Below are 21,907 nucleotides of genomic sequence, written 5' to 3'. Positions count from 1 at the left end.
GGAATAAACAATAGTAACCAAGTAAATTCAAGGATAAGATCAGCTTAACAAACCCATGTGCCTCTCTATACATTTTCTTTTATTCTTTAAACTTCTCGCCTTTCTACATTTTGTAAAGATTTCTTCAGCTCCATCAATTTTTGTCCTCCCCTTCCTCTTATTCCTTCCTTCCTTCCTTCTTCATATAATTGCTTTCATTCCAATCTCTATTCATTCCTTCTGTGATGCTGTACCATCTCCATAAAGGTTTTTCATACTGGTCATGCATTTTTCTATTCAGTGTACAGTCATTCAGTACATATTCGTTCTTAACCCTATGTCTTCTTTTATTATCCCCTGCTCAAGTACCCAATTCTTATTGTATTCAACGTACTTTTATGATTTTACATCAGCTGTCACTATCATGTAACAAAATAGGCAGAAGCTCCTATTTTGCACTCATTTGCTCAGCAGTGGTTAATCAAGCTTTTCACATACTGTTTTCATAATATGATAAAGAAAGTATAGATAAAGTTACGAGCTTAGAAGTGTTCAGCATTTCCTGCTTATAAAAAGAACATTCCTAGTCAGTTTTGGTATATATTGGTCAGTGTGTTACAAATTCAACAAAAACCCAAATTGATCCACAGTATGTTCACATTATTCTATGCAAGCTAAGATGACTAATCTAGAGACTGTCTTGAATGCCGTTCTGCTGTTGTCTGCTTCCTGTCAAGTAGGACATACATGCGGTATACTGAGAATGCATATAGCTTGCTGCTTTCATTTTTCAATATGCCAGTCCTGACCTTTTCTGCTTTAGGATAGCTTGCTCTTTTGCTTCTGCATTTGCCAAGCTCCTAGATTCTATCTATTTACTCATACAAAATCTCTTAGGTGTCTGTGGGAGGGCAGGTGGGGAGAGGGGAGTTTGTTTATTTATTTATTTATTTATTTATTTATTTATTTATTTATTTATTTATTTATTTATTTATTTATTTGTCTTGTATGCCGCCCACTCCCGGAGGACTCCGGGCGGCTCACAAAAGACAAGGGAAAGGGGGGAATGAGACAAAGACAACATATTAAAAACAAAACCAACATTCACAATTTCCGTGGAGGTAGATGCTTCTCAGCTCCCCCCAGCCTGCTGGAACAGCCAGGACTTGGTGGCTTTGCGGAAGGCCGGGAGGGTAGTGTGGGTCCGGATCTCAACAGGGAGCTCATTCCAGAGGGCCGGAGCTGCAACAGAGAAGGCTCTCCCCCGGGGAGTCGCCAGCCGACATTGGCTGGCAGATGGAATCCGGAGGAGACTCAACCTGTGCGATCTAATTGGTCTGAGAGAGGTAATTGGCAGGAGGCGGTCTCTCAGGTACCCAGGTCCGATGCCATGTAGGGCTTTATAGGTAGCGACCAGCACCTTGAAGTGGATTCGGAGACTAATAGGTAGCCAGTGCAGCTCGCGGAGGATAGGTGTAATGTGGGTGTACCTTGGTGCACCCACAATCATTTGCGCGGCTGTATTCTGGACTAATTGGAATCTTCGAACACTCTTCAAGGGCAGCCCCATGTAGAGTTAAGTAGCAAAAGGTGCACCATGATGCCTTGATGCAATCCTACTCCTTATCTCCCTAAATCTGGGTACAGAAATACAGAAGGGTGGAATTTGCATTGTGATATTAAGACATATTTTTCATCATGTTTCCATTGTTGTGGCTAGAATACAGGTGCATATGCATATTCTATCATCATGATTCACATCCAAGAAACAACATAATTGTGCAGTAATGTGATAAATTGAGAAATTTCCTTAGTGAGCCGAAAATAGACTGGATGGGGAGATGTGCCAGTATTATTTTAAGCAAGGATTGAGTAAACGTTAAGAGCCCTCCAGTTTTAATTATTTGGAAGAAGCCGTAAAGACCTCATTCAAATTTTCCGTTCAGAAGACTTAATATCCAGGAGAGTGAAATCGTTGGCAGAAGTTAGTTCAAAACTTTTCTCTGTACTTCTTGGCTACTTGATTCAAATCCTGGAAACAATATAACTGTGCAGTAATGTGATAAATTGAGAAATTTCCTAAATGAGCTAAAAATAGACTAGATGGGGAGATTTGCTAGTATTATTTTAGGAGCCATGGTGGTGCAGTAGTTAGAATGAAGTATTGCAGGCTAACTCTGCCCACAGCCAGGCGTTTTGATCCTGATGGGCTCATGACATGTTGTCGTCACATGATGTATCACAACTTTTTCCCTCTTTGCTAAAACGAGGATGGGCATGGCTAGCGTGTGATGCATCTCGCCCATGGGCCGCAAGTTTGATACCCCTGCTATAGAGCCGAGGTGGCGCAGTGGTTAGAGTGCAGCACTGCAGGCTACTTCAGCTGACTGCAGTTCTGCAGTTCGGCTGTTCAAATCTCACCGGCTCAGGGTTGACTCAGCCTTCCATCCTTCCGAGGTTGGTAAAATGAGGACCCAGATTGTTGGGGGCAATATGCTGACATTATAAACTCCTTTGAGAGGGATGTAAGGCTCTATATAAGTCTAAATGCTATTGCTATTACTACTTCAACTGCTTCTCATAGGGCTTGGTTTCCTTCTTCTATATCATTTTGATAGCTCTGCTCTAAACATGCTTCAACTTCTCTTTGTCCCTGTCAGATGCAAACAATCAGATCCACACATGAATAGTCCAATTAGCCATTTTATTGCTCAAGCTTATACACAGGAATCTTCTTAGACTGCTAGCTTGTATCTCGGTATGATTAGATAAGTTTCAATGGCATTTGAAGGAATTAGACTTCACCCACTTGTGCCCATGTAGGGATTCCATATTAAGTCCCCTTTTGACTCTTTTCACTGTCTTGTCCAGGGTCCGCAACAATCCTCTTCGCCTAAAACTGAACACAAAATTCCAATAATCTGGATGCTGCATTTCTGTTAATGCAAGTAATATCTGTTAAGCCTTCCACTTGTGTCTCTTTTTAGTCCTAATGTGATTAATAGGAAAAAATTATGCCCTGATGGATTTTCTTAAATATGTACAATTCTTCTTGAAAAATCTTTATAAACCTGTTAAAATGCTGTGGTCTGGCACAATGATTGATATTGAAACAGGCATAGGATAAATAGCTCAGAATGATTTTCATCACAGAATTTTAAGTTTATTTAAAATGATCTATTGGAATCAAGGTTCTAATACAATTGAGCAGTGTGGCACTGCTACATAATTTAAAATGCATTGATATATATATATTAGTGTCACAACCCCTGGTAAGCCCCAACTATGGGAGGAAGCTTAACTGCTTCCAACATCTGTCAATCGGCTCGTCACAAGAGTCCATCACGACGGAAACCCAATATTTTTACTGTTGCCTTTTGTTATATTTGTGTTTTTATTTGAGCTGATAAATAAATAAAGGGAGACTAGTATAGATCTATTTCAAGCTATTTAGCTCTCATCAGCTAGCCATAGCCTTACTGGTTTGAATCCCAGTAAGGGTATGGCTAGCTGATGAGAGCTAAATAGCTTGAAATAGATCTATACTAGTCTCCCTTTATTTATTTATCAGCTCAAATAAAAACATATATATATATATGTGTGTGTGTGTGTGTGTGTGTGTGTGTGTGTGTGTGTGTCTGTGTGTGTGTGTGTGTGTGTGTGTGTCTGGGTGTTTCTGTGTCTGGGTGTTTCTGTGTCTGGGTGTGTCTGTGTCTGGGTGTGTCTGTGTCAGGGTGTGTGTGTATGTGTGTGTGTCTCTCTGGGTGTGTGTGTCTGTGTGTACAGATAGATATTATAATGTGTGCCCTTTTTATACCTGGTTCCTGTTCATAACTTTTGTGGAATTTAGATATTTTGTGTTGGATTCTTAGTGACTATTTTATGTATTATAGAAATTATAGAGGACAATAATCTGTCATATTCAAATCACATTCTGTAATACCCAACAAGAAAAATCCTTCAGAATTAAAATATTGAACTTTTTTATCACTGTTACATTTATTGACAGATATCTGACAGTAGATGGGAATATGGCAAAAGACAAAATACTAATAATACTGCAGCCTAAAATAATGTGGGGAATTGTGTCTGAAAAAAGCTTTGGTTTCCAAGTTTGAATCCAAAGTATTTTGGAGGCAGTACATTTTTATTTTTTATTCATGATTACTCATAATTTCTTTTGGAAGATAGTAACGTAGGAGGTCATCTGTGTATCATATTGTACTAATGAACCCCATTGTTAAATTTTATCAGATAAAACTCTGTGGAATATAGGTAAGAATGAAGCCTTTCTAAGTAAATAAAAAAAGGGAGCCATGTGAATATGATTTCTTCTCATTAATCTTGAATCTTTTCCCAGTGAGTCTGCCTCATTAGATGTTCCTGCTTCTAATAATAGGATGGAAGGAAAAAACACACCCTTTTTTCTACCTATTAAGGTCTAAGAATTCATTGTATGAATTGTTTCAGTAGTTTGAGAAGATTGGGGCTACAACAATAGCTGGGAGACTCCATTCCAAGCAACATAAAGGCTTCCTGAAAACTTATCGAAGTCATTATAAGTAATGGTAGATAATTTTCCTTGACTGATAGTTTATTCGCTGCTATCAATCTTTTGCTGCTCTATACAGTTGAAAGGCGGTATCCAGGATAGTTTGAACATACAGTACCAAGAGCCTGGCCACAAGTTCTAGTCTTCAATTTTTTTAAAAAAAGAATGTACAGTGATTTCTTGGCTCCCATGTTAATGCAGAAGGGATCTGTATAGATTGCTAACCTGTAACCTGGGGTGGTATTGACTTACCTTCCCTACTGGTTCTCAAATGTGACCGTGGATGCACAGCCTTCCGTGCATGTGCTTTTGGCGAAAAAAAGGGCCTAAATGGGATGCCGTAGAGCTAGGCGAGTGGGTGGGGTCACCCACGATTTCCGCTCCCTGTTCAAGCGAACCAGAGGTGGGTTCCTACCAGTTCGCACCTATTTGGTAGAACCGGTTCGTCAAATCTACCGAACCGGTTATAAGAGGTTCCACCAGTGGACCTGGAAAGCAGGCAAAACCTAAGAAGAGGTTCCAAATATTTTTGAAACCCACCACTGGTCCTTGGATATGATTATTCTACACTAATGCTCATATTTATAAAACTCAGTGCCTCTGTGAAAGGTAAGGATGACTACTGCCTTTGTGGTGCAATCAGAACATTGTGTGTGTTGAAGTTGTTTTAATGAAACCAAAGATGCCTTTTAAAAAACAAGTTTACATCCTATTCTTATGCATGCCAGTGCTGTGTTTGAGGGAATTTAAGGTGGTTCTGACAAGTGTCATCGGCATCTTCATATCCGGTCACATGGGCGTTAAGCCACTCCCATCCAGTCACATGGGCGGCAAGCCACTCCCACAAAGGAGGCCACACCCACAGAGTAGGTTCGAACAATTTTTGAAACCCACCACTGAAGCGAACCGATCCCAACCAGTAGAATACCACCTCTGCCTGTAACACACAGGTCTTATTCTAGGAATTTTTTTTTCTTCAGCACTTTCTCTTTCTCCCTGTTAAGGTTTAGCTCTTTGCTTCTCAATACACCAACACAAATTGTGACAGAGAATTCCTCTGCAAGCAATTAGAGGATTTTGTAGTACTCTTGGTAGCTCAAAGTAGTCATTGAACTACAGTCTCCAATCTATGTGCAGCCTTTCCTAAGCATTCAGTAGGAAACCTGCCCAAGTACTTAACAGTGTTGTTATAAACCAATTAAGCTGGGTTAATCCCTTTGTCTTCAGTGTGGCAGTTTAAATGGTTTGTGGTCCTTGCTTTTTGTGCATTGTAAGATTTACAGCCCAATTGAAAGCATACTGTGCCAGCAGATTAAGTGCATAGGGTGGGAGACTTATTGACTAGCTGTACCAGGGACAGAGTACAAAACAAGACATCCTGTGGCATTGCAGGTAGATAAATACAAATGTTCGGCATCAAGGTGCTGCAAACGTAAGTCATTGTGGTTGATAAGCATCTTTATTTCCAGCATTTGCTTTTTAATATTTAAATTGGCCCCTTTTGTTTTTAAAGGCGTACAAATAATCCAGTGATTACAACCAACCTTATGTTTAGCTTTTGTGGAACTTTGTGGAGCACAGTATGTGAGTAGACTTAGGAGTTGTGGAAAAGTTAATTCAAAATTGATGGGACAGGAGATGTTAAAGAATACTGAGGTACTTGCTGTGTTGCATGTGAGGGAGAGAAGGAAGGAAGCAGAGGTGGGTTCCTACCAGTTCGCACCAGTTCGGTAGAACCGGTTTGTCAAATCTACTGAACTGGTTAGAAGAGGTTCCACCAGTGGACCCGGAAAGCAGGCCACACCTACAGAAGAGGTCCCAAAAAATTTTGAAACCCACCACTGCTACACACATACACATACAGAGACAGACAGACTGAGACAGAGAGAGAGAGAGAGAGAAAGAAAGGAAGGAAGAAAGAAAGAAAGAAAGAAAGAAAGAAAGAAAGAAAGAAAGAAAAAAGAAAGAGTGAGAGAGAGATGAAAGAAAAAAAGAAAAAAGGGACAGAGAGACAAAAGGAAGGAGAGAGAGAGAGAGAGGGAGGGAGAGAAAGAAAGAAAACACATGGCCGCCAAGCCACTCCCATCAGGTCACATGGCCAGCAAGCCACTCCCACAAAGGAGGCCACACCCATAGAGTAGGTTCAAAAAAAAATTGAAACCCACTACTGACACACACACACACACACACAGAGTCACAGAGAGAGAGAAAGAGAAAGAAAGGAAGAAGGAAATAAAGAAAAAAGAAAAGAAAGAAAAAGTGAGAGAGATGAAAGAAAAAAAAGGGAAAAGGAACAGAGAGACAAAAGAAAGGAAAGAGAGAGAGAGAGAGAGAGAGGGAGAACACCTGGCCGGCAAGCCACTCCCACCAGGTCACATGGCTGGCAAGCCACTCCCACAAAGGAAGCCACACCCACAGAGTAGGTTCGAAAAATTTTTGAAACTCACCACTGGAAGGAAGGACGGAAGGAAGGAAGGAAGGAAGGAAGGAAGGAAGGAAGGAAGGAAGGAAGGAAGGAAGGAAGGAAGGAAGAAAAAGAAAGGAGAGAGAAAGAGAGAGTGATCTACACATACTTGGAAAGGAAGAAAGATCTTTGGATGAATACAATTCCTTGTTTTATATAAAAAAAGAAAATGAGTTAGAGAAACAAATCCCCATTTTTATTTATTTCCTTGTTTCTTACTTTTATTATTTTTACAAATAACTCAAGATGGGGAACATCTCCAACACACCTTCCTTCTCCTATTTGCCCCACAACAATCCTATGGGGCGAATTGGGCTGAGAAGGAGTCAGTGGCCCAAGGTTACCCCCCTGGATTTGATGGCTAAAGTGAGGCTAGACCTCATGGTCTCCTGTTTTGTTTTGTTTTTGCCATGTGCAAACTGGCTAGAAAGACCAAACTGTCTCTCTCATTTTTTTTTCTGAGTAAGCAAGTAATGTATTTGTGTATAGTTGGGCTCATTTTTGAAATCAATCTTATTTTTCCTCTTATTTCCTGCCCCCAAACAGTGTCTTTACTGTAATTTAATTTTAGCTTAAGTCAAGTTTTACAGACAGATTTTTTATTTTTTGCTATGTTCTAGTCCCCATGAATCTTCATCTCTGCCAACATTCCTATCAAAAGTTCTTCTCCTCCGTCTGAGGCCTTTGTAAGTTTCCTTTAAAAAAAATAATCTAAAACTAAAATGCTGTAAGCTTGCAAGACTTATGCATGGTTTCTTGCTCTGAGCAGATACTGAAGCAGTGGTAGCCATAAAGAGTTCCAGAAACTTCCTGTACTATGTATTGTTCAAATCCTTTCACTTCTTCTCTGTACTTAAAAAGATTCCAGGCTGATCAATTCTTCTCTTTTCACATATATTTGCCCAGATTTTCTGAAACATAGTACTCTTGGAATAGATGGTATGATGATTTATTGTTGCTTTGTTGTTAGCCACTTAGGATTATTGTGCATAAAATTAGCAGCTGAATATACAAACACCCCCTCCCCAATTTATTTCAGTTTGCTTTTCTGCTTCTTCACCTAGTATCTCTTCTTTCTTGTCTAAGATTTCTGAATAAATTGTTCTCTCACCTTCCGCATTTGTATGAAATAGCAATAGCAATAGCAGTTAGATTTATATACTGCTTCATAGGGCTTTCAGCCCTCTCTAAGCAGTTTACAGAGTCAGCATATCACCCCCCACAGTCTGGGTCCTCATTTTACCCACCTCGGAAGGATGGAAGGCTGAGTCAACCCTGAGCCGATGAGATTTGAACAGCCGAACTGCAGAACTGCAGTCAGCTGAAGTAGCCTGCAGTGCTGCATTTAACCACTGCGCCACCTCGGCTCTTATATGGATAGCGATGTGGATTGAATTAACTAATTTATTACTAGCAGTTTTCTAAATTAATTGTTATCTTCACTGCATGATATTATTATTCATAGCAATAGCACTTAGACCAGTGGATCTCAACCTTCCTAACGTTGCGACTCTTTAATACAGTTCCTTATGTTGTGGTACATACATTCTTTTATGTTTTCCGTATTTTTTCAAAAATATGTGTTTTCCGATGGTCTTAGGCAACCCCTGCGAAAGGGTTGTTCCACCCCCAAAGGGGTCCCGACCCACAGGTTGAGAACCACTAACTTAGGTTTATATACCGCTTCATAGTGCTTTTACAGCCCTCTCTAAGTGGTTTACAGCATATTGCCCCCAACAATCTGGGTCCTCATTTTACCCACCATGGAAGGATGGAAGAATGAGTCAACCTTGAGCCAGTGAGATTTGAACTGCTAAATGGCAGCTAGAAGCCATCTGAAGTAGCCTGCGGTACTGCGTTCTAACCACTGGGCCACTTTGGCTCTTATTATTATTCACAATAATAAACCTATACTTAATGATGAATATATTGGTCATCTCTTGAGGTGTAGTTGCCCTACTTGGTGACTTAATACCATTACAGTTATGCCAAAGAGATATTAGTGCTCTTCCCTTTTTGTTAACCATTTAAGTATTTCACTTTTCAGGTATTCAAAGCAATCAATATTCCTCAAATTCGAGACCCCTCCTTGCCACCAATGCAAGATTTGCCTGCATCCTATCGTACCAAGATTGCTCTACTTGGAGCAGGACCTGCTAGTATAAGTTGTGCCACATTTTTAGCTCGGTTGGGCTATTCAGACATCACCATTTTTGAAAAGGAAAACTACGTTGGTGGTTTAAGGTAATGTTTCATTATCCTCATTTGAAATAAAACATTCTGAGAATCAAACAGATGTTATTGTATGAGTTGGAACTTAAGTATCATTTATTTTTTGACTTTTTTTGAAATAATAGCTTTTAAAATAATATTGTGACACTGATGAAGTTTTCGTATAAATTTATGTAGTGTTTTACATAGGCTCTGAAATGACAAATCACTAAAGAATGCAGCCGCGCGGGTGATAGTGGGTGTGCCGAGGTACACCCATGTTACACCTATCCTCCGTGAGCTGCACTGGCTGCCTATTGCTCTCCAGACTCAATTCAAGGTGTTGATTATCACCTTTAAAGCCCTACATGGCTTAGGGCCAGGATACCTTCAAGACCGCCTGCTGACACATACCTCCCAGCGACCAGTAAGATCCCATAGATTGGGTCTCCTTCGGGTGCTGTGGGCCAAACAATGTCGGCTGGCGGGCCCTCGGAGGAGAGCCTTCTCGGTGGCTGCTCCGACTATTTGGAACCAGCTCCTCCCAGAAATCCGGACCATACCCACTCTGATGGCCTTCAGGAAAGCCATAAAAACTTGGCTGTTCCGGCACACCTGGGGCTGTTGACCTCACTGTTGAGGTCCAGCCCCGACTAGAATGAATTTATGAGGGATGACTGTTGTTTTAAATTGTATTGTTCTTATGTTTTTTTATATTTTTTTTGTAAGCCGCCCAGAGTCCTTTGGGATTGGGCGGCATATAAGAGCTTTAAATAAATAAATAAATAAATAAATAAATAAATAAATAAATAAATAAATAAATAAATAAATAAATAAATAAATAAATAAATAATAAATAAATAAATAAATAAATAAATAAATAAATAAATAAGCAAACAAACAAACAAACAAACAAACAAATAAATATTTTTAAAAAGCAGGAATTACTATATTTAACATACATACACCTAAATTTTAAGTGTGGAAATTCTCATTTTTTTCAGTGAATAAGTTAAACTTTCATTTATTTGTACTCACCATATCTTAATTTTAAAGTATTTATTTACCATCTGATTATTTTATGTATGATATGTACATTATAGTGATAACTTTTAGCATCAACTGCAGAACATTCTCCAGTAAAAAAATGTTGAATACCAAGCAGGATGGATGAATAGATATACAGTTCAACAAAATCTAATGCATTTAATTCCTAGTAATTCCTAGGAATTACTTACTTTTTCCCTTTGTGTGAAAGTAGAGTCTCATTTAACACAGTGTATGTGGGATGTTATCAGTTTGCTGAACTTTAGATCATGTGTCTACACGTGTCAATGACCCAGTTTTCAGGCATTAATCTTTGGTTCGTTTTTTGGGGGGGGGGCGGGGGGGAGAATCACCTGCCTGCCAGTGAATTCAGGGAGGCAGGAACTCACGGTCTGAGTGGTATCTGACATGATCTGATGCTCAACAATCAATATGGGGAAGGTTTGGTAGATCCTGCAATTAGGAAACAATAGTTTGAAAAGCACTAAACTAATATGATTTGGTATTCTGGTAATTATAAGCCATCATCAGTTCAGATGCATTTGGAAAATAACAGATTTGGTCATTTAAATTTATTATAGGTTAGAATTATGGCTTGCTGTTTTTTTTTAAATGTTCATACACCTATAGGTTTCAGGATAATTTACAAATCCCAAATGTTAAGTGAAATCTTATAAAGTTTACTGTCAGAAACCTGGAAAATTATTTGGAAGAGAAAGATAATCTTTCTTAACAAAGTTCTTACAACTTCTATGTTATCTGCTTAAAGTAGTATTTTTCAGTTGGCTGCAAAACATTTGTTTTTAGAGTAGAAAATTGGATGAAGCTGTTAATAGATATTTGGACAAAAAAAAATAGAAAATACTTTCTCAGTCCAGTTTCTGTTGTCTACTTCTCTACAGCAGTACACAATTTTTAATAAACTCCAGTTGTTTGTTATTATTATGTGCCACTGTTTTTTTTAAAATTTGCAACTATATTTACTTACTGTGGAGTCTTTGAGCAAGTGATTGAGGTTATGCAGAGGATGATTTATGGGTTTAAGGCAACCCTCTCTTAAGTTCCAAAAAAGTCCAATAAGTTTTTTAAACTAATGTTTTCTTCCGTCAGTTTGTCCCCAGTCTGCAATTTGGGCCCTATTTTGTCCAGCTTTTGGAGATTTATCCTGCTGGTGGACAGACAGCAATCCTTTTCCTAACATGCCAATTAGTAGACAAGATTAAAAAGGATTTGGGTCTTTTTGTACTCTTAAACCTACATATGCAATCTGTTCTGACCCCCCTCGTTCCACACCAAAGCATACTCTGAGCCAAAGATAAGTTATGGCATTTAATTAACAGACAGACAGGTCCTTGGCAGCAAACCGGCACAGACAAGCTTGGGCAGCAATAAACACAGATAAGGCTTGGCAGCAATCCAGCCTGCCAAGCTCATAACAAGGTTCTCTGACATTCAATCTTGTGTTGACTTCTGCAAAGAGGGGTGTGTGCACAAGTAGTCTTTTTATAGTCTGGAGAGGAGCCTAATGACCACCAGCTGAGTGCAATTACCTCCTGTAACTGCGCAACTGTTCCTGACGCCTATTAGCTCTTCGGTGCCATGCATCCAGGAACAACTCACTACTAGCGTCCGGCTCACTCTCCCTTGTCTCCTCCCCACTGGTCCAAGGCTCAGGCACCTCCTGGTGGCCAACCAGCCTCTCTGCGCCCTGCTCAGAGTCAGAACCTTGTCCAGGGTCCTCCACATCCTCCAGAGCCGACTCATAGGGCCCCTCGCTGTCGGAGTCTGGTGGCAGCTCCAACGGCTCCTGCTCCATTTAAACGGCTCCATTTAAAATGACAGCAATCATTTTAAAAAAAGCTTCCAATATGTTTGCCTCACATTCCCAACATTGGTCAGAGGAAGACAACATAATGCCAGATGCTTTCCTTGCCCACCTGCCACCCTTTTTCATTTGAATTTGATTTGTTTCAAATATGGCTTGTAGCTAAAGAGAGTTAAATGGAAATTGGCATGCTGGAAAAGAAAACCCTAGCTTCTAGCATGTGTTTTGTTTGCTAAAGCCTACCTAGACTACATCAGAATTCCTTGGAAATGTATCCCACATTAGAAAAGTCAGTTTGGTCTAGCGATAAAGGCACCCGGTTAGAAACCAGGAGACTGTGAGTTCTAGTCCCACCTTAGGCATGTAAGAGGGCTGGGTGACCTTGAGACAATCTTTCCCTCTCAGTCCAACCCACCACACAAGAATTGTTGTGGGTAAAATAGGAGGAGGAAGGAGCACGAGGTACGTTCACTGCCTTACATTATTTATAAAAATAATAAATGTGGGCAATTTTTTTATTATTAAATTTATATGCCACCCATTTTGCGGTTCAATAAATAAATGAGTATTTATTGAAGGACCACAGAAATGCAGCCATTTTGTGACACGCTTTCCATATTTCAAATAGACTTCCTTGTCCCAAATACTCCCAACTTGCCATATGAGTTAATATGGTTATCTCTTATGGATAGCGGTAAGTTGTTTTCAATACAGCTGAAATGCAACTCCATTCCATTCCTTATCTTAATTCATTATGCATTTCTTCAGTCTAAAATTCTTTGGCATTTATTGCATACTTAAATATATATTTAACTTACAGAAAACATTTTGAACATATTTTATCGCTGAAATCTGTGTTTTCATGTTATCTCACATTTCCAAATAGATTTTAGAGGCAGTTATGACACATTTTTTGAGGATCAAGAATGCGGTGATAGAATTTATCCATCTATGAAAGGGTAACGACATTCTGATCTATAGGTTAGTTTAGTATGCAGGTATCAAATTGACTTGCGTAACAATTCTGAGCAAGAAAAAAGTTCTACTTGTATGGTGGATATTTTCTCTCCATCATTTAAAAGTGTGTTTGGTGATATTTGTTTGTTTGTGACTTCAGTTTCTTCTGGCTTTTTTATTTGTTTTTAGCATGTATCATTTCCAAGAAACTCTTGTCTTTTGAGGAAATAGCTGAGCAGTGTTTCATTGGTTCTCTTTTATTTGTTCTCTTCCAGCACATCTGAAATTCCCCAGTTCCGGCTACCATATGATGTAGTACATTTTGAAACTAGGCTTATGAAGGACCTCGGAGTGAAGGTGATGAAAAATATAAACTGCCTTGGTATAGCTCACCGAAAAAGGAGCCAGAGCACTGTTAAACATTAACAGCAAAATGTTATGGACCTTAGTAAAGAACAATTAAAATCTACACTAGGCTTAGGAAGGAAGATGCTTTCCCTTGCTCGGGGCATTTGTCTGTCTGCTGTCTGAATGCCACTAGTTGGGAAAAGGGCAATCAATAGCTCATCTGGCTTGCCTGCATGTGATTAATTGTTTGTAAGAAACAAATACCTAAATTGCTTTAGGGGTTCAGCGTAGCTATTGCAAGGATTTTATTTCTTTAATCATGGGCGGCTGTCTCTGCTTTTTCCTCCCAACTTGTCTTTTCCTCTCCCTAAAATTAAATTTTAGGTTAAAAAAAAAATTAAACCAGGACACATTTTGTCGGTGTGTATGTGTGTGCGTGCTTATAAAATATAAACACACAGTTCATACAGTACTTGTTAACAAAAAGAGCTCATGCAGTTCTTTTGCATGTTAACAAAAAGACGTAAAATAGGAATTAATCTTAGTTATAGTTGAACGTCCCTAAAAAGAAGTAATGTGGAATGATTTCTGATGAAAGTTTTTAAACTTTAGATTTGAGACCAGTTTTGATTATAACAACCTGCCCTTGAATGACAGTACAAAGTAGGTGATAAAATTATTAAAACCAACCTGTGTGTTGATACTATTTTACTTACAATCATTTTGGCTCTTAGGCTTCAACTTAAGTGCATGCAGGTGAAGAATATAATACTTTCCTGCACACAGGGAGTTGTTATTTATGTCCATAATTCTTTTCTGGAAATAATTTGATAATTTAAAATGTACAAGACTAGGCTAAATAATATGATGCCCTTGTTTTTCCATTTCATATAAATATAACTCACAGCACTGTATAAGAAAAAAAAAGTATAATATGCTCTGTTCACAATAGATTGGTTGGCATTTGCTTATGAGGCAACAATTTAAAGTCTTGGACTTGATCTTTAAATATTAGGATTTGATTATCCATTGTACTACATCTCCTGTTGCAAACCTTTCTGGCAATTAAGGAGATGTAGGAGAGGCTCTTATCTTATGAAGAAACTCCCACTGTGGTCTGTGACCCCTGAGGGGGGCGCAGTGTCATCCCAGGGGGTTTCTGAAGGCTTGAAGAAATGTTATGATTTGAATCTTGAGCTAAGTCTTGGGGGACCATAGCCGAGGGTATTTAAAGGGTGGTGGTGGTGGCGAAGAAAAGATTTAAAACAAGTGTTCTACTGCATTATGCCCAAGATGTAAAATGTATTTTCTTGGGAATTGCATGTGTTCCTGCCCCGCCCCCCAACACTTAGGAAAACTGTAAGGAAGGATATCCTTTGCTAGGTTGTTAACTGATTAAAATATAATATTAAAACACTATTTTAGTGTTTTACTTACACTAAAATTATTGTTTATTTTAATGTGTGTTTTTAAATAAGTTATATGCTGCTTTTATTGTTTAGGTTTTGTGCTCTCCCTTAAATATTTCTCAGAGTGGTAAAGGGTGACCTAAATCAAATATTTATCTATTTATAAATAAATGGAATTTATAATTTAAACATTTTTCTCAACATTTTACAAAAAATAAGCACATTTAGAGTATTACAATTGGAAAATCTTTTTTAAAAAAGGAGTTTGGAGAAGAAATTTGCATTCCAGATTCTGAAAAGAAAAGTATTTATGTGGAAGGAATTCATGAAGTGAATGCCATCTATCTGGCAGCCCATCTGAGACTGCAGAGGTATCAGGAAGACCACTTTTGAATATGACCTAAATATATGATAGGGTAACATAGGGACAAGTATTCCTTCATGTCTGTGAAACTCAAGTCACACTGATTTTGCTGTTAAATACAAACTTCAGTTGCATTCAGAAATAGGCTGATACCGAAACCCTTTAAGGAATTTTCACAGTATGTTTTCTGAACCCATTCTGGCTCAAATTCAGGTCTATGATCATCTTTTAAAGGTTACGTTGACCTTAAGTGGACCATTACGTCCTTGAATAATCAGCTGAAGGACCAAAACAAAGCTTCTTAATTTGATATTGTGTGCTGCAGAGCACCATTAGTTGTGTGATGGGGAGCTATAAAAATCAGATAAATAAAAACTATTTTAGCTGTTTTTATAGGTTTTTTTTTAACATTTGCCGTAAATACTTGTTAACGATATGAGACATTTATTATTTTTGTCTTATTGCATGCCAACCAAAGTCACTTACTTGTGAGGCAAGCAGCTATATAAATTAAATAAATAAATTTATCTAGAATAATTTCTTTCCTTAAAATTAGAAAAAAAAATACATTTTAAGAGTGACTGGTAAACTTATGAAGACCTCTCCAATATTATCTTTCAGATTATCTGTGGAACAAGTCTTTCGGCGGAAGGACTGACACTCAGTGCTTTAAAGAATGATGGTTACAAAGCAATCTTTATTGGAATTGGTAGGAATTCCTTTTTTATATACTTGCTTTTTGCAGGAACTGTTGTGTCATGAATTCTGTCTTGGTAAGAGACCTTTTAGTAATATACAGTACTTGATTTTTTTTTAAAAAAGTGCTCATCTACTTTGGATCAGACTTAATTTGGAAATGACCACTTTTTCCACATGAAAGGTTTATTTATCTGTTGAATTGTGATTATTTAAGGAGTTTAAGGTGGACTTAGAGAGAGGGACTGGCTGAAAGACACCAAATTAATTTCCATGGCTGAAGATTAAGTTGAAGCTAAGTCTCCCCAAAGCTAATCCAACACCTTAACCACTGAAACCAAGTGATTCTCAATGTGTGTTTCTTTGGAATGATGAAATTATAAAATAACCTTAGCCTTGGCATTAGATGCTATGTTGCATTAGGAACAAGAGTTAATAAAACCTGAATCAATGTGTTCCAGTACAATTATCCCATTCCTAAGGAGTGCTTTATTTAATAGATGTCACTAATTTAGTCAAAATCTCAATATAATCATTAAGTAACAGAATTCCTTAGGGGACTTATGTATGCTAAATTAATGTCATCAGATTGCAGAATCAACATTGTCTCAACAACCTCTGCCTCCATTTATGTGTTTGTCTATGTATTCTTTATCCCTTAACTAAATAGTATGGTCAGATGGATTTTTTTTTTTTTTTTTAGTATACACAGAATTAACTGTAACTCCAGGAGATAATTATTTATGTTTACTTTGCAGTCCACTGGTTTATTTGAGAGGCATATGCACAAAACTGCTTTTTCAAGCAATCCATTTAAGAAGGGTTTTTGGAAGAAAAGAAATAATGAAAAGCAGATGTTAAATATTTGATAAGTTAATGCCATAAATATGATTTTTTTTAAAAAAATATTAATTTAATACGTGCAGTTTTTTTAAAAAAAGATTACTGGCATTATTGTGATCTCTTTCATATAGATGGAATAATTCTCCTAATGTAATGCTTGGTATGGTGCAGTGGTGGGTTTCAAAAATTTTTGGAACCTACTCTGTGGGTGTGGCCTCCTTTGTGGGAGTGGCTTGCCGGCCATGTGACCTGGTGGGAGTGGCTTGCCGGCCATGTGTTTTTTTTCTTTCTTTCTTTCTTTCTTTCTTTCTTTCTTTCTTTCTTTCTTTCTTTCTTTCTTTCTTTCTTTCTTTCTTGCTTGCTTGCTTGCTTGCTTGCTTGCTTTCTCTCTCTCTCTTTCCTTCCTTTTGTCTCTCTGTCCCTTTTTTCTTTTTTTCTTTTATCTCTCTCTCACTCTTTTTCTTTCTTTTTTCTTTTTTCTTTATTTATTTCTTCCTTTCTTTCTCTCTCTCTCTCTCTTTCCTTCCTTTTGTCTCTCTGTCCCTTTTTTCTTTTTTTCTTTTATCTCTCTCTCTCACTCTTTTTCTTTCTTTTTTCTTTTTTTCTTTATTTATTTCTTCCTTCCTTTCTCTCTCTCTCTGTGTCAGTCTGTCTGTCTCTGTGTGTCTGTGTGTGTATGGCAGTGGTGGGTTTCAAAATTTTTTGGAACCTCTTCTGTAGGTGTGGCCTGCTTTCCGGGTCCACTGGTGGAACCTCTTCTAAACGGTTCGGTAGATTTGACGAACCGGTTCTACCGAATAGGTGCAAACTGGTAGGAACCCACCTCTGGTATGGTGTGATCTATACCTGGTGAACACTTTTTGCTCTAGCAATATTATTTCACTGAGATTTTTTTCCCAGTTGTTTAGTCTAATTATTAATTCATTACTTGGGTTTACCCAATATGGAGGTAGTCCTAGTAGGAGAAAGTTACTTCTTCTCAAAAGTGTTTAATATGTTGATGACTAATATTAATCCTGGGGGGAATTGAATGGCTGATTTCCCTGATTAACAAGGATAACTTGCAATCTACCTGGAAGGTAGAACATTTTTTGGCAGTAAACAACTTCTTTAGTGAGGCAATGCAGAAAATGGGATAGTCAAACCAAATGAACATTGAAGAAGAAGACAAATCTTGTATCAAGATATTAGCATGAGGCAATTTAAGGCAACTTAAATCTTGAAGGCTTACCTTTATTACTAAGCCATCTGATTCCTGCCAGTCCTTAACAAATTATATACATTGTAGAGCATTTGTCTTAGCTAGATTTGGTGCATTGCCTTCAGCAATTATTGATGGTAAGAACTGAAAAATTCCTTTCTCTGCATCCCTTTGCCCATGTGATTCCCTTACTACAGAGTAGTACACATCCTATTAGACTGCAATTTCTACAGAAAGGTACATCATAAATTAAGTAGATTTCTCATAAAAGAATACCCAGGCAGAGATGATATTCAGTATACCTATTTTCTCCTAGTAGGCTGTAAGAACACTGTTGTTTACCTGTAGCTAAATTCTGTCTGGCTAGTATGAGAACGAGGCAACAGATTCTACTAAAAGAACTGAATTCTTGTCATCTGCAAAGTTAACTTTGTCCCTGCCTAAGACAGTAATAAATCTAATGCTATGTTTTGCTAGTGTGAGGCTCACAATATGTTAGTTTTGTGGAACATAGTCACCAGTTGCCTTTCAAAGAAGCAAGTCTGAATATATGAGGATAATAAAAGAGTTAAGGCCTCTTTGGATTGCCACTTTCTCTAAAGTTCACATTTTCATTCAGGTGATGTTAGAAAATATCACTTAATTCACATAGTACCCATCTCCACAGTGTATGGGAAAAGATCTTGACCTGGGATGTTGCATACTTACATTTTACAAGTAATAAATACGGAAGTAAATAAATTTCATTAAGATACCAATGGTAACTATTAGACATCCAGATAGTTCTCAACTTACAAACACTCACTTAGTGACCAATCCAAAAATATCTTATGATTGTTTTTCACACTTACGACCTTTGCAATATCCCTATGTGATTAAAATTCGGATGCTTCTATTTCTATTTCTATTTATTGAATTTATAGGCCACCCAATCACGGAGGACTCCGGGCAGCTTACAGAAATAAGAAATATTAAGAAAAGATTAAAACAAATAAGATACAGCAAATTAAAGGAAACACAACATGCACCCAAACTAAGCGGGGCTGGACCTCAATCAAGAGCTCAACAGCCCCAGGCCTGCCGGAAAAGCCAGGTTTTGATAGCTTTACGGAAGGCCATGAGAGTGGGTAGGGTCCGGATCTCTGGGGGTAGCTCATTCCATAGGGCCGGAGCGGCAACAGAGAAGGCCCTACTCCGAGGCGTCGCCAGCCGACATTGTCCAGCTGATGGCACCTGGAGAAGGCCCATCCTGTGCAATCTTATCGGTCTTAGGGAGGTATGCGGCAGAAGTCGGTCTTGTAGATATCTGGGTCGTAGGCCATGTAGGGCTTTAAAGGTGATAACCAGCACCTAACCAGCACACCAGGATGCTTGGCAACTGGTATGTATTTGTGATGGTTGCATATCATTGCCTTTTGTGACCTTCTGACAAAGTCAGTAATTGGGGAAGCCAGATTCTCTTAACCATGTTACTAACTTAGCAACTGCAGTGGTTTACTTAACAAGGGTGGCAAGGAAGGCTGTGAAATGGGGCAAACCTCACTTTACAACTGTCTTGCTTAGCAACAAAAATCTAGGGCTCAATTCTGGTCATTAGTGGAGGACTACCTATCTAGTCGATCTACTTTGCTTGTTACTTTCACCTCATTCAAGCGATTGATCGGATTTGTTAGCAGGAAGGTAGCTTTCCAGTCTTGAAATGCCTTTGATCTTGACAAGTAGAAGAGAAATAACATTTTTCACTCCAAAAACAGAGGTGGGTTCCTACCAGTTCGCACCTATTCGGTAGAACCGGTTCGTCAAATCTACCGAACCGGTTAGAAGAGGTTCCACCAGTGGACCCGGAAAGCAGGCCACACCTACAGAAGAGGTTCCAAAAAATTTTGAAGCCCACCACTGCTACACACATACACACACAGAGACAGACAGACTGACAGAAAGAGAGAAAGAGAAAGAGAAAGAAAGGAAGAAATAAATAAATAAAAAAAGAAAAAAGAAAGAAAAAGAGTGAGAGATGAAAAAAAAAGAAAAAAGAGACAGAGAGACAAAAGGAAGGAGAGAGAGAGAGAGAGAGAGAGAGAGAGAGAGAGAGAGAGAGAACACATGGCCAGCAAGCCACTCCCACCAGGTCACATGGCTTGCAAGCCACTCCCACAAAGGAGGCCACACCCACAGAGTAGGTTCCAAAAAATTTTGAACCCCACCACTGCTCCAAAACTACCTTTGGTTTAAATCTTAGTGGACGTATTCATGCATAATAGCCCTATATCACTCTGGTTATATTTTGTCCTTTCTTCAAGATAAAATTTAGCTGCCTATACAACAATCTGCAGCCAATAATAATGCTACTTTAGTGAAACCATTCTTTCCATTTTTGCAAGATTGCAGAGATTTTTTGGGCATTTAAGCGATGACTCTGCAAATGATATGCATATTTATCTGCTAAGGAATGTGAATGCACCACCAAATCCCTCCTCAGCATACACTGGGCAAATTGAGTATGCACAGCCAAGAGAGGTATGAGACTTAATGCTCTTTATTGATCTAGACGTTACCTAAGTGAGCATAATAAGAAACAAGTTGCCCAACTGTTCTTTCTCTCTCTCTCTCTCTCTCTCTTTCTTGTTATTGATTACAAGAGTGGTAATTCTTAGTACAGCAACAACTGTTGTTCTCCATCTGGGTATTCAGTATAATAAGCTTTGCAGGTTTGTTCTCTCATGTGATTATACTACAGGCTATTGTGATTTATATAATCCTAAATCCGTTCATTGTTTGAGGCCTTCCATGCGTACAAATTTCCATGGGGGTCATATTTCTTGATAATTGTACATGAGGCAGGGTGCCAGGTTACCATCCCTCTTGATTTAATCCATTTGACAAACCATGTACCTTTCATTCTTCTTTACACCCTTTGCTTGGGGAAGAAATTAGATAGGAATACTTAAAGAGCTTGATTTCTATCTCTAACCAAGAGCTGGGCTAAACTGCGCGCCACATTTCTCTTTTTTATGTATTGAGATTATTCAGATAAGTAACCCTTGGAAATGTGTTAGAGTTGGAGCGCAAGGGGGGAAAAATATTGTCAGGGAAACACTGAATTCGAAAGCTTAGTTTCTTTTCATTATATTCTCCTAAACCTGACCTAGTTATGCTAAACTACGCTTACGAAGTTGCTTTACATTGAGTCAAACATTTGGTCTTCTGAGCCTTGGGTTGACAGCAAGTTTTCAAGACTCTGTTTGAGAATCCGTTTCGACGCTCAATATTCCTCCAGCTTGACAGGCCAAGGAATAAAAGTGGCATGCGAAGGATGGGATTTTGCGCAGGCAAGCGTTTGTCCTACTTTTGAGCTGAAGCATTTTTATACCTAACACTTGCACTGCGTCAAAGAAATCAGACAGTTTGAATTAAACCATAAGTTAATATTTTGTACCCAGACCACCTAGAGTCCCTCTGAGGGAGATTTTAAAAAGTGATTGACAAATTAATTAATTCTAGTTAACTTTTGCTTATGTAAGGAACAACTTTCGCCATTTTGAATTTGCTCAAACATATTGCAGGTTTTCCAGAAAATAGCATGAATATTGTTTTTTGCCTGACTTTTTGGTTTCAATTTGCATGCATTGGTGGTTCACATTCCAGAGTGTTTAGTAGTAAAATCCTTATATATGACACAGAGGTGGGTTCCTACCAGTTCGCACCTATTCGGTAGAACCGGTTCGTCAAATCTACTGAACCAGTTAGAAGAGGTTCCACCAGTGGACCCGGAAAGCAGGCCACACCTACAGAAGAGGTCCCAAAAATTTTTGAAACCCACCACTGGTCCTTGGATATGATTATTCTACACTATCATGCTCATATTTATAAAACTCAGTGCCTCTGTGAAAGGTAAGGATGACTACTGCGTTTGTGGTGCAATCAGAACATTGCGTGTGTTGAAGTTGTTTTAACGCAAACCAAAGATGCCTTTTAAAAAACAAGTTTACATCATATTCTTATGCATGCCAG

At 38.5% G+C, this 21,907-nt stretch overlaps 1 protein-coding gene across 2 annotated transcripts in view; it reads left to right on the top strand.

Annotated features, from left to right (window-relative positions):
• DPYD (dihydropyrimidine dehydrogenase) overlaps positions 1 to 21,907 on the top strand; it is a 646,680-nt gene that overhangs the window by 196,547 nt on the left and 428,226 nt on the right. For both annotated transcript variants that reach the window (XM_087719294.1, XM_087719293.1), the window contains 3 exons: positions 9,043 to 9,239; positions 13,311 to 13,392; positions 15,778 to 15,865. In XM_087719294.1, coding sequence (XP_087575420.1) covers positions 9,043 to 9,239; positions 13,311 to 13,392; positions 15,778 to 15,865 — 367 coding nt within the window. The remainder of the gene's footprint in view (positions 1 to 9,042; positions 9,240 to 13,310; positions 13,393 to 15,777; positions 15,866 to 21,907) is intronic.

Source organism: Thamnophis sirtalis, unplaced genomic scaffold (assembly GCF_051295495.1).
Source record: "Thamnophis sirtalis isolate CommonGarterSnake01/CBP01778 unplaced genomic scaffold, rThaSir2_p1.2 scaffold_7, whole genome shotgun sequence".
Lineage (NCBI taxonomy): Eukaryota > Metazoa > Chordata > Lepidosauria > Squamata > Natricidae > Thamnophis > Thamnophis sirtalis.
This window is presented reverse-complemented; position numbering and strand designations above follow the sequence as displayed.